At 49.4% G+C, this 12,716-nt stretch overlaps 1 protein-coding gene across 1 annotated transcript; it reads left to right on the top strand.

The window, feature by feature from the left end:
• The first annotated feature begins 9,111 nt into the window (after positions 1-9,111).
• On the top strand, positions 9,112-12,502 carry LOC125364078 (5-hydroxyisourate hydrolase-like). Its single transcript, XM_048363507.1, has 4 exons — positions 9,112-9,150; positions 9,490-9,629; positions 11,611-11,746; positions 12,250-12,502. The coding sequence occupies exons 1-4, from the start codon at positions 9,115-9,117 to the stop codon at positions 12,337-12,339; spliced, it is 402 nt and encodes a 133-aa protein (XP_048219464.1). The 5' UTR covers positions 9,112-9,114; the 3' UTR covers positions 12,340-12,502.
• The last annotated feature ends 214 nt before the right edge of the window (positions 12,503-12,716 follow it).

Raw genomic sequence — 12,716 nt, 5'->3', positions numbered from 1 at the left:
TTGAGGCCTAGCCTCACCAAAGCCCACTTCAAAAACACAAATGAGCAAACACAAGAGGCAGGCCACGCTCCTCCACACACTTTCACAAACACCCCACAAACATGGCCTGGGCCTGCCAAAACTGAAAGCACACTAAATGCTCAGCACTGACTGGAAGCCGGCTCTCGAGGACTTTTTTGAGGCATTAGCCTCACCAAAGCCACTTCACGAAGTGTCCAAAGGAGCAAACAGGAGAGGCAGCCCATGCTACTACACACACATTCACAAGCACCCCACACCCATGCCCGGGGCCACACCAGCCAAGAGGCTCGGCTTAGCTCTGCATGTCTTCTGGAGTTGCCTCAAGGTGAGCTCTGTGCACCTGGGTCCGGCCTTCTCCACAAACAAGCTGCATCTACGCACGGTCAGCATTCCTCCAGGCTGCCCCATACAGACAAGCAGCTGCTGCCTGATGGGATGAGTATACGGAAGCCCAGGCCCACCACCAAACCACAGTGAGCCTGACCAGTTTTGTAGACCCGAATACCACTAGAGGACCCTCAGAGAAAGGAGCTGCTTCCTAGCATTGTGTCAAATCAACCTAAACCAGTCCAGAGCCCAAGCCACACCCCTTGACCTCTCACTTCCTCCCCTTGCCCCTCCACTCTTGTTCTGTGATGCCTCATAAGCCCTGCTCCTTCACCTCTCGCTTCCTGTCTCTTGACCCACCTCTTTCATGTTGATGCCGCATAAGCCACGCCCCTGCAGCTCTCACTTCCACCCCCTTGCCCCCTCCTTTCCCATGCTGTGATACCCCATGAGCCTAGCCCCTTTACCTATAGCTTCAAGACTCTTGCCCCGCCTCTCTCATGCTGTGATGCCACAAAGCCCCACCCCTGCATCTCAGGCCCCACTCCTCCATGCACTTTCACAGCCACCCAACAACTGTGGCCCGGGCATGCTGAGACTGAAAGCACCAGATAAAAGCTCTGCACTGGAAGCCAGCTCTGGAGGCCTGGTTTGAGACCTAGCCTCACCAAAGCCACTTCAAGAAGGGCACACACAAGAACGAGCAAACACAGGAGGCGGGCCTCGTTCCTACACATACTTTCACAAGCACCCCACACCCGTGCCCTGGGCCCCACCTGGCAGGAAGCTCGGCTTAGCTCTGCTTGTCTTCCAGAGTTGCCTCAAGGTCAGCTGGGTGCACCTGGGTCTGGCCTTCTCCACAAACAGGCCGCAACTGTGCATGGTCAGCGTTCCTCCAGGCTTCCCCACACAGAAAAGTGGCTGCTGCCTGATGGGACGGGTGTACGGAAGCCCAGACCCACCACCAAACCACGCTGAGCCTGACCAGCTTTGTAGGCCAAAACCCAAAGATGGGACCTCACAGAAAGCAGCTGAGTGACTAGCTTGTCCAAGGCAGAATGGACGTAGTGCCAGGGCCACGCCCCTTGACCACTCAATTCCGCCTGGTTTCCCCACCTCTATCATGCTGTAATGCCCAATATGCCCCGCCCCTGTACCTATCACTTCCTGGCCCTTGCCCCTCCCCTCTCCTGCATTGAAGCCCAATAAGCCATGCCCCTTCACCTCTACTTTCCTTGCTTTTGCCCCACCTGTCTCCTGCTGTGACACCCATAAGCTCAACAACATAAGCGACCCCCTGACCATGGCCTGGGCCTGCCAAGACTGAAAGCACCAGCTAACAGCTCTACACTGACTGGAGGCCTGCTTTAGAGGCGTGGTTTGAGGCCTACCTACACCACCTAAGCCACTTCAGGAAGGTCACAAACAAGCAAACAGGAGGGGCAGGCCGCAATTCTCCACACGCTCTCACACCCACCCAACAACCGTGGCCTGGGCCTGCCAAGACTAAAAGCACCAGATAAAAGCTCTGCACTGACTCGAAGTGGGCTCCAGAGGCCTGGTTTGAGGCCTAGCCTCACCAAAGCCACATCAGGAAGGGCACAAACAAGCAAACGGGAGAGGCAGGACGCGCTTCTCCACACATTTTCACAGCCACCCCACACCCAAGCCCTGGGCCCCACCTGCCAGGAAGCTCGGCTTCACTCTGCTTGTCTTCTGGAGTTGCCTCAAAGTCAGCTTGGTGCACCTGGGTCAGGCGTTCACACACAAGCCGCATCTGGGCAGGGTCAGCATTCCTCCCCACCCCCCCACATACAAGCAGATGGTGCCTGATGGGATGGGTGTACAGAAGCCCAGACCCACCACCAAATCACAGTGAGCCTGACCAGCTTGTAGGCCCAAACCCAAAGATGGGGGCTACTGGCAGGACAGCCAGTCCCAGGCAGAACTGACCTATACCAGTCCAGTGCCAAGGCCACGCCCCTTAACAGTCCAGGGGAAACCACAACCTATCCTCACAGCTTCATCCTCACCTATCTAGGTTCTTCCAAGGTATTTCTGAGAGTACAGATGGGCTTTGTCCAAAGCTAGGACCCTTGTCTTAAGCTTTAAATTGTATGCTTACACAAAAGTCCTCAAATGCAGGCCTTCCAGTGAGAGGAAATGGACTTTTTTGCATAATAAGTGGGAGACAAAAGGTGAAGACAAATACATGGGGAAGACAAACCCTAGGACAACAGAAAGGAGGGCAGGGGAAAGAGCAGGGCTACTAAACCAAGACACTGGGGAGGATCTTGAGGCCACTCAGACTCTAACCCCTACCCCATACCAAAACACATGTCCTAACCGTAACCATAACCCTACACTCACATGTACCATAATTGTAATACAGCTTCAACCCAACCTTAATCCTACCCCTACCCTAACATGGATCCCCATTGTGCACACTAACTCTAGCCACTACTCACACCCTAACATGCTCCAACCCAAACCCACACCTTAAGCTACTCGCCAACCATATGCCTCACCCTAAGCCATTCACTAACGAAATCCATACAATTGTGGCCATTCACTAACCAAAACCCATACAATTGTGTACCTAACACATTCATATTGAACACATTGCCTAACTCTCACCCTAGCCCCTTCCTTAACATGTTCTTAATCCTGACCTGTTCCATAACTTGTTTTGTAAACCACTCCATAACACATCTCATAACTCAAACTCATTGCACAAAGTTAATTCTCACCCACTCCCTAACCCTCAACCCTTCCTAAACCCTGATCCTAAAATCTTCCCTAACAGGCTCCATAACCCCATCCTTTGTCTACCACATTCCCTAACCCTAAGCCTGACCCATTCCTCAATCATCATTTACTATATGTCTGTAATAGTGATCCTAACCCTAACTTAGTCCCTAACACTCACCTGCTCTGTAAGGTTAATGGAAAACCCAACACCTGCCTAATCTATTTCCAAAACATAACTAAATCTTAAGGCTGACGCCCACTCTGAGTAGCCCTACAACCACCAGTCCTTATTGACATCAACAACCGACCCCTAACACAGTCATATTGTTAGATATATGTAAATTATCTGAGGAGCCACATACTTAAGGACCGAATCTTGGAGTGTTTATCAGAGCATTAGCAGTCTGCAGACAGCCAGCTGTTACAAAGGCCTGCAGCCCACACAGACCCTCAACACTGTGGGGACACAGGCCAGAGAGGGGGGAAAGAACAAAAACCACACAGTTATTGAGTGGGTTTAGTCAATGAAAAGTTTCAAGTAAGGCATAGGATTCCTGAGTGGCTTAGGGTATGGATTAGGGTATGGTTACCATAATCAAACTTTAATCCTACCATTAACACTGAGCCCTCTGCCTGAAGGGTAGGTAACCCAAATATCGCCTATCTTGCCAAAGTTCATTTTCAAAAGCATGTGGTTCTAGGCAGCCTGTTGACTCACCAAAAGCAGACGTCCAGTTCACCCCTTTCCTCGCATTCCTCATCTTCCGAGCACACCGAGGGCCGGGAGTCCTTCCGGCGCCTCCGCTCCTCCCCAGCGCGGCGCGTGATTCGGCGGTGCTGCCTTCGGGGCGGCCGGGGACCCCAGCGCCAGGCCAGGGCCGCGGGCTGCGCGGGCAGAAGGGAGAGGAGCTGCGGCCCGGCGCTGGAGGCGGAGGAGCGCGGCTGGGGGCGGCGCCGGCCCGGGGCTCGGCTCCGGAGAGCCGGGCCGGTGGAGGAGGCGCGCGCGCACCTGCGGGGCCCGGGGCGGGGAGGGGCAGCGCCCGGCGCCCAGAGGCCTCCAGTCCCGGGGCGGTGCGCCCTCGCCCGGCGCCGCCCGTCCCCGAGCGGGCGTTTCGGGCGGGCAGCACCCCCGAGCCTGCGCCCGGGAACCGGGAGGATCCGGATTCGGTGCGGCGCGCGCCGTCCCACAGGTCCGTGCCGGCAGCTCGGGGCCGCGCGGCGGCAGGGAGCGGGGAGCGGGGCAGGAAGCGCGGCGAGGGGAGGGCAGATCTCCCCGGGTCCGGGTGGGGATGGGGCCGGGGGTCGCCCCTTCCAGACCCGGGTCCCCGCCCCGCCCGGCGCGGAGTGAAGAGCCTCCCGTTAAACTAAGTTCACTCCAGCGCTCCGACACGAACCGCCCGAAAGTTCAAGACCCATCTAAGGAGGATGAGAACCTCCGCCTTCCGTCAGGGCCCATTCGTTACCTGATGGCTGCTGGATGTGTGGAGCAGGGAGCGGGAAAGGAGGACGCGACGGGCCACGTGGTCTCAGGCCGGCGAGGAGAGCTGGTTCCGCTGACCCGCGCCCACGCTCACGGCGCCCGGGCGGGGATGGGGAGGTGGGGCCCGGATGTGGGGGCTGGGGGGAGGGCGGGAGGAGGATACCGCCCCCAGGTGTGCGGGTCACCTAGGAAACCGGGCGAAGACAGACAGGTGGGGCATCAATCAGCACGTAGCGCTCCGGGGGAGGACCTTACAGCTGTGAACTGTGCATTGATTACCCCACAGTACTTTGTCCTACCTTTTATGCAAAACAGGTGAAAACAAATATTAATACCCGAGGTGAAGAAGATGGGTTTGTAACAGAGAAAGAAATAAGAATCCCCATGGAGAGCAAAGTCTCTTTCCATGTTCAGTGCAAGCCCAGAAAGCCTCAGGCAGGCATTGCTCTTCCAACTATAGGAAGGCTTGTCCTTCAGAAGACATTTCTAGTTGAGAAACATATCCACAGCGTCTCTCCATACTGCTCAGTACATTTGTGGTGGGAAATCTTAGGGGGAGGTGTGCGTGTTAGTTCTCCAACTGTTAATGGTTTCAAATGATCTTTTCAAGTCTTTCCACAAAAACATCTGAGCTGTAGAAATCCTTTTTCATTGGTAATGTGTATAAGAAGGAAAGACAATGAGGTTACTTCTGTTTAAGAGCTGTCAGTTGAACCTTGCAGTTTTCTACAATTGTTTTTGTTTTGTTTTGTTTTACAGTTGTTTACCTAACTCCATAACCTTCAAGACAGCTGCTACCACATGAAATAACATCACCAGGCACACAACTACATTACCGAGCACAATCCCCTTGCACTGAGAGATTCTGTTTCAGGAAAATTCCAAGAAGCAGTACTAGAAATTCATTCACAGAACAACTGTGGTACAGCTGGGAAGGATCTTTCCTTTAAATTATCAAGACCCTGCTGCAACAATTCATATTTTTCATGTTTTAAATGTCTAATGTCAAAAGTATTCCAACTTGATGAGCAGTACAAGGTTTCAAAACCAAAACACAAACCTATCTGAATAAACCAAAGCAAAAGAATGCTTACACTGAGAGGATACTTAGTATTACAATGAAAAGCTACAAATAACTGCTGGCATATGCTATACGCACCAATGGAAACTGTATTTTTATTGTTATTATAAAAGTGATGTGTAGAGGGGTTACATTTGCATAAGTCAGGTAAAGAGTACATGAACTGATTTCTTTTGAACAGTACACACAAATTTTTTTGTTTGGGCATTGTTTTGCATTACCGACTTTATTGTTTAATATTTTCACAAACACTTCTTTAAAACTTGACTTGGCTTTCATGAGACTCTTATCTCCAATTAACTATTAGAAAACCAGAAGTAGTGATGTGGCTCATGTGGTAAAACACTAGCCTTGAGTAAAAAAAGCTCAGGGAAAATGTTCAGGCCCTGAGTTCAAGTACCATGACCACCAACAACAACAATAAAAAGTGATGTTTGTCTCTCTGAACCTGACTTACTTCACTTACCATAATTTTTCTAGGTCTACAGGTTTCCCTGCTAATGATATAACATTTTTCTTTCTAGCAGATGAGTAAAATTTGTATCTATCTATCTATCTGTATCCAAATATCTTCTTTTCTTGACTCATTGATCCATTGTAAGGCATCTGGTCTAGTTTCAAGCCTTGTCTGTCATGATTAGTGCCATGAGGAATATGCATGTTCAAGTGTCTTTACCATATCCTGACTTGCAATGTTCTAGGCAAATGCCCCAAAGTGCTATCATTAGGTCATACTGAAGTTCTATATTTAGTGTTTTGAGGAATCTTCAGAGTGCCTTCCAGTGTGGTTTCACTAGTTTATATCCCCTCCAATAGTGCACCAGGGTTCCTTTTCCCCCCAGAATCCCTACCAATATTTTTTTAGTGCTCGTTTTCTCTATTATGCCCAATCTAAGTGGGGTGAGATGAAATCTAAACATAGTGTTTTTATTTAATTAAATTTAATGTAAAGGTGATGTACAGAGGGGTTACAGTTATATAAGGTAATGAATACATTTCTTGTTGAACAATGTTACTCCCTCTTCATTTTTTCCCACTAAATATAGTTTTCATTTGCATTTTCTTTATGGATAGGGATGTTGAACATTTTCTCATGTGTTAAGAGGCCATTCTTACTTTTTCTTCTGATAAGTTTCTATTTAGCCCTTTTCCCCATTATTCTTGGTTAATTAATGGGGGGGGGGGGCTAGCTCCTTGTATATTCTGGATATTAGGCTCTTATCAAAAGGTAAAGATTTCCCATGCTGTAGGCTGCCTTTTTAGCTTAGTAACTATGTCTTTTGCTGTGCAGAAACTTTTTAGTTTGATGCAATCTCATTTTCATGTTTCATTGCCAATTTGTTGAGCCCCAAAACTCTGCCCAGAAAGTTCCTGTCGTGTGTGTGTGAGTGTTGTGTGCCAGTCCTGAGGCTTATACTCAGGTCCTAGGCACTGTCTCTGAGCTTCTCTGCTCAAGGCTAGCACTCTACCACTTGAGCCACAGCTCCCTCCCCACCTTTTAGGTGATTAATTGGAGCTAAGATTCTCATTGGCTTTCCTGCTTGGGCTAGCCTTGAACCACAATCCTCAGATACCAGTCTCCTGAGTAACTAGGAATAAAGGCCCCTCCTCAGGGCACCAGCTCCGTTAGGGCTTACTTTTAAAATTATTTTTCCAAAACTTTCATGCTTTCCTTGTAAAACATGCCTTGTAAGTTATCCACAAATTTTTGCCAATTGCATTAAAGAGACCAATGGCCTTGGACTATAGAAAATTAATAGAAAAAAATGAGAATTCTATTTTATTTTTTCGTTTTTAAAGGGTACCTTTTTTTTTTGGCCAGTCCTGGTCCTTGGACTTAGGGCCTGAGCACCATCCCTGGCTTCTTCCTGCTCAAGGCTAGCACTCTGCCACCTGAACCACAGTGCCCCTTCTGGCCGGTTTCCATATATGTGGTGCTGGGGAATCGAACCAAGAGCTTCATGCCACCTGAACCACAGTGCCCCTTCTGGCCGTTTTCCATATATGTGGTGCTGGGAAATCGAACCAAGAGCTTCATGTGTAGGAGGCAAGCACTCTTGCCACTAGGCCATATTCCCAGCCCTGGATATCCATTCTTAATTACTTATATATATTCTTTGTTTCAAATATGTTTTTAAGTTTGTAAAGCATTAAATTTCTGTACTTTTGAAAGAGGTCATTCAGTCAAAATGAAGCTGATGTACAGTTACAAATATTTCTCTACATACATTGTAACTTTAAAATGTTAATAATAAAATGACACTTTATCAGCAAAAGCAAAAAATAGACAAAAATTTGCTGAGGTCTGTTTCAGGCCAAAATTTCTGTATTGCATTTCTAAGTTCCTTTTTCTTAAAGAAATTAACACTTCTGTGTCATTTTAATTATAAAAAGTAATCATGATAGCAAAAATATCTTAAAACCTGATGCACGCAGTTACTGCAATGTCACCCTTCCCTCTGAATCTTGTTTGTGTAGTACATGACTCTTATGACTCTGAAAAATTTTTAACTTCTGTAGTACATTTTCCTGTTCTTTTTTTATATGATAATACAAATCTCGCATAGTAGTGTTGGGAGCCGAGCCGGCAGCAAAGCTCATCCTCACCTCTGGCTATGGTGTTATCTCAAGAAATGTGCAAGGATAAGGCTTACTTAAAAGACAACACAAGAGTCTGATTTATGCTAACTATTCAACCTTATTTTGTCATTCCTGCCACCTGTTATTGCCGACTTCAAGGCTTTCTTGTTTTCTTAAACTTAGGTAACCCTATGCTATTCCCTGGTTCCTAATCTGCATAAAAGCTGGAAGTTAAAAATAATCGGGGTTACAGTCTTGAGCTACAAACTGGAGCTGCAGTCCTCCTGAACCCCAACCTTTGTCTTTTGTCTTTTCTTCACCAAGCTGGCTTCTAACCAGGCTCCGCAGATCTCAGCCTATTGAGCAAGTAGGATTACAGGCTTGAGCCACCAGCACTACACTTACGCTGTAAGTACAATGTAATAATACTAGACTGATAGAATGTTGTAAGATGTGGTTTTAATGCAAGTCAAACCAGGCAGTCAGGGCTTGGTGTCCCAGCTGCAGTTCAGGCTCTTTGGCCCAGTCAGCGGGGAGAGGGGGAGCAGAGGAGCTCAGCCTGGTCCTGGGCACTCGCCCCGTTGTACTGGAGGGGAAGCGGAGGCACGGTCACATGACTGCAGAGGTAGCCAAAACAAGAAATGTTGTCAGCCCTACTAAGAACTCCCAGAAAAGGACGTCCGGGCAGCCCAGGCGGGAAGCTGGTGGACACCAGCCCTGTGGGAGGGGCGGGGCGGGCGGGTGGCTGGGGCTGAGACTCAGGGAGTGGTTACTGGGACAGCCCGGGCACTGCAGCAGGAGGGGGACGCGGTGGCCGGGCTGAGAGACCTCCCAGCCCGAGGGCACTCGGGTTCCGGGCGCCCGGCGGCTGCTGATGCTACAGCGACAACTGAGCTCCCGGCAGGCAAGGGTGGAGAGTGGGCTTGGTGGCCTGGATCCTCAGGGACTGCGGGACGGGAAAGGAAGGGTGAAGCTCCTAGGGGTCCACGAACCAAGGAATGAGGAGGGCTGCCTTGTAAGAGACCACCACTACCCAGCTGGACCTGAGAGGCAGAGGTCGGGGGACCCTGGAAGGACATAGGTCAGTGTTGGGAACTGGGCACCTCTTCCTGCCAGCCAGACAACTTCAGTGACTTTTGACCTTAGCCTTCCCTCGGGGCAGTTGGGACTGTTTGCTCTCCTAACAGCCTGTGGACTCAGGCTGAGCCTAGGAACACAGGCCCACAGGAACTGTCTGTTCTTTGCCCAGGGCAGTAGCATGGAGTCCAAGAGCAGCCCGCTGACCACACATGTGCTAGACACCGCCTCGGGGCTCCCGGCTCAGGGCCTCTGCCTTCGTTTATCCAGGCTGGAAGACCTCACCCAGCAGTGGACAGAATTGGGGAAGAGGTAAAAGGCATGCCCTGGCTTCATAGGAGGTATCCAGAGAACGTGACCTTCAGTGCAGGACTCTACCTTACAGCCAGGAGCACAGATGCTAAGGGCTGGAGGACAGAGCTGGCTGCTGTACCCCATTGTCCTCTTAGCCATGGAAGTGCATTGCCTGGGCTCAAGGTCTGGCTTCACAGCCTAGGCCTACTGACTCTCTGAGCCTCAGTTTTTTCATGAGATAAGGCAGATAGTAACAAAAGCTATAGTTCTGAAGGATGCTATGAAGTGTCTGAAACATCTTTTCTGTTCAGCAGTCTCACAGACCCTTGGGCCTACTGAGAAGGTGTTTGCACCTCTTTCGAGAGCTATTGGAGAGAACTGCTGAGTTACAGGCAGAGGTGGCATCTGAACACTAATTACATAGCCATGATTAACTTATAAGTTTGTGCCAGGATGCACACTGAATACATTTATTCCTGCTTTCTTTATTCACCATTCAGCTTGTAGTCCAGTGGTGTAATTTTCCTTTTTATAGGTGGGAAGACTGAGGCAGTAGTGATGAGGTGACTACTGGAATTTCAAGCCAGACTCATCAGGCACTGTGCTCATCAGCTTTGATGTGCACTGAAGCACGGGCTCTGAACCCTACCACTAGCCCAAGTACAGGCTCTGCTATACTTGCCATTCCAGTTTCAGGTTTCCCAAGCCCACATAGGCTGGCCTATGCCCCTGGGGTTCCCATGAGTGGGGTCCCAGAACACTCACCTTGAAGCAGGCAACCTTGGTTTCCAAAATTCTAACCAGGAATGGGAAAGGGAACAGGGCTGGAGTCAGAGACTCCTACTCAATGGATCATGTCCAAATGTCTTACTGCCCCCTTCCCATGCATCCCTTCACAAAAGCCGGGGTGGGGGGGCAAGTGGCAAGATAACATCTTTCTTTCTTTTTTTTTTTATTTCCTCCACCAGTCCTAGGGCTTGGACACAGGGCCTGAGCATGGTCCCTGGCTTCTTTTTGCTCAAGGCTAGCACTCTACCACTTCAGCCACAGCACCACTTTTAGCCTTTTCTTTATATGGTGCTGAGGAATCAAACCCAGGGCTTTATGCATGCAAGGCAAGCTCTCTACCGCTAAGCCATACTCCCAGCCCTCCCTGAACTTCTTTTGCTCAAGGCTAGCACTCTACCACTTGAGCCACAACACTGCTTTTTCTGTTTATGTGGTACTGAGGAATCGAACCCAGAGCTTCACGCATGCTAGGCAAGCACTCTACCACTAAGCCACATTCCAAGCCCATACTCTGTTCTTTCTAAATCACTGTGGGAGACACATTGAGGACCATAGGTCTCCAGAACCCTGGATTCAGGTGGCTCACACCTGAAATCCTAGCTACTAAAGAGGCTGCGGTCTCAGACTCACAATTTCAGATCAGCCCAAACAGGAAAGTTTATGAGACTCTTACCTCCAATTAACCACCTAAAAGATGAAGTAGAGCTGTGGCTCAAGTGGTAGAGCAATAGCTATGGACACAAAAACTAAGAGACAGTACTCACAGTGAGGTCAAGCACCAGTACCCTCACATACATGCAATTTTTTTTTAAAGCAGAGCGAGAGATCAGCCCATTCCATGTTAATCCTCCATGTATTGTGGGTAGAATTAGATAGTTACTGACCGAGATAGCAACATACAATATACTGTGTAAAACACAGGTTATAAAACAAGACATGCTGTATTTCACATTTTGTTAATGAACATACTTATGCATAAAGAAAATGCCAAATACAATTATTACTTCTAGTGTACACAGTCTGAGAGGTTTTGTTGCCCAATTGCTCCTCTGCCTTGGTGGTTCCCTAAATAGGCAATTCAGTGGTGTCCCTAGAAACAGTCCACTGTTTCTTATTACTCACAAACATGAGAGATTTATCTGGGGTTGCAAATCCACAACTGGGGAAGGGTCGCTCTTTGTCCCTTCTCTGCAGCCCATCTTCTCCCCAGCTACACAGACAGAGATGGCCGATGCCATGGACTCCTGACACCAGGTCAAATGAAGCCAGGCACCTACCAACTGTCTTTTGACACTGAGGCTTACTGGAAGAAAAGGCGCCAGGAGAGCTTCTACCCATATGTGGAGGTGAGAGCAATGGGAGTTGGGGGAGGACCTTGACTCACTGATGTGCAGGCCAAGCCTGCTTGCAAGGCCTCATCTGGGTCATGGAGACACTGGTCCTATTCCTCAGAGGGCAGGGCAATGGTAGACTGGTGAGCTCACTGCTTGACCTCACAGAAGAAAGGTATCCTGGGACCCGAGGAATCATTATACTTCAAGATGACACCTCCTTGCCCGAGTTGCTCCCTGTATCAGGCTTTGTAGACAAGTTGTCACCTGAGTCCAGCACACAGCTCTCAGGGCTTTGCCACAAAACCTCCCCCTGAAGCTTCAAAGCACCTGGCTTATTGCCCATCCAGCAAGCCCAGGAAACATTCACACTATCTTTAGCCCTCAGAATATTTTCAGTCCACACCACAAGACTAGCTTACCAGTCCCATAGTCTAGGCTACTGAATTCCACCAGGGAGCACTGGGGTCAGGCAGTTTGTGTGCTGTGGTCCTTCAACTGTTTTCTGCTTCTCCCAGGTTGTTTTCAACATTGCAAATGAAACTCAGAAGTTCCACGTGCCTCTGCTACTGAGCCCCTGGTCATACACCACCTACCGAGGGAGCTAGAACCAAGTCCTGCTAAGGCAGCCATCTGCCCTTCCTTCTCTGAATAACCAGACACCAAATCCTTAAGAGTGGGCTTTATGTTCATTGAAGGCACTGCTACCCTATGGAGGTGCTGGCCACCCTGGAGTTTCCCAGTGGGCATCTGTGGCTTGGGTGTCAATAAAGTCAGCACTAGCTTCTATAAAGCTGCTCTCATCATTGGAATAGGGGCAATGCATGCTTAAACAGCCCTAAGGAGTGAGGGACCATCAGAGAAAGAGCTTCTGAGCTCAGAGGCAGTACTCAGGTGGAACAGACTCTGAGTGGTTCCAACTCAGAAGGGTGAAACTGGAGGTCCTGGAGGAAGAGTCTATACAAGTGCTTCTCCTCCAAACTGG

Source organism: Perognathus longimembris, chromosome 15 (assembly GCF_023159225.1).
Source record: "Perognathus longimembris pacificus isolate PPM17 chromosome 15, ASM2315922v1, whole genome shotgun sequence".
Classification (NCBI taxonomy): Eukaryota; Metazoa; Chordata; class Mammalia; order Rodentia; family Heteromyidae; genus Perognathus; species Perognathus longimembris.
Note: the sequence above shows the minus strand (reverse complement) of the source record. Positions and strands in the feature narration are given on the sequence as shown.

Bases quoted from the DNA above. Each gene is read 5' to 3' on its own strand.
- LOC125364078 (XM_048363507.1), top strand. From the start codon at position 9,115: ATGCTACAGCGACAACTGAGCTCCCGGCAGGCAAGG. The intron at 9,151-9,489 runs GTGGAGAGTGGG...TTCTTTGCCCAG, and splicing joins TGAGCTCCCGGCAGGCAAGG to GGCAGTAGCATGGAGTCCAA. The intron at 11,747-12,249 runs GTGAGAGCAATG...TGCTTCTCCCAG, and splicing joins GCTTCTACCCATATGTGGAG to GTTGTTTTCAACATTGCAAA.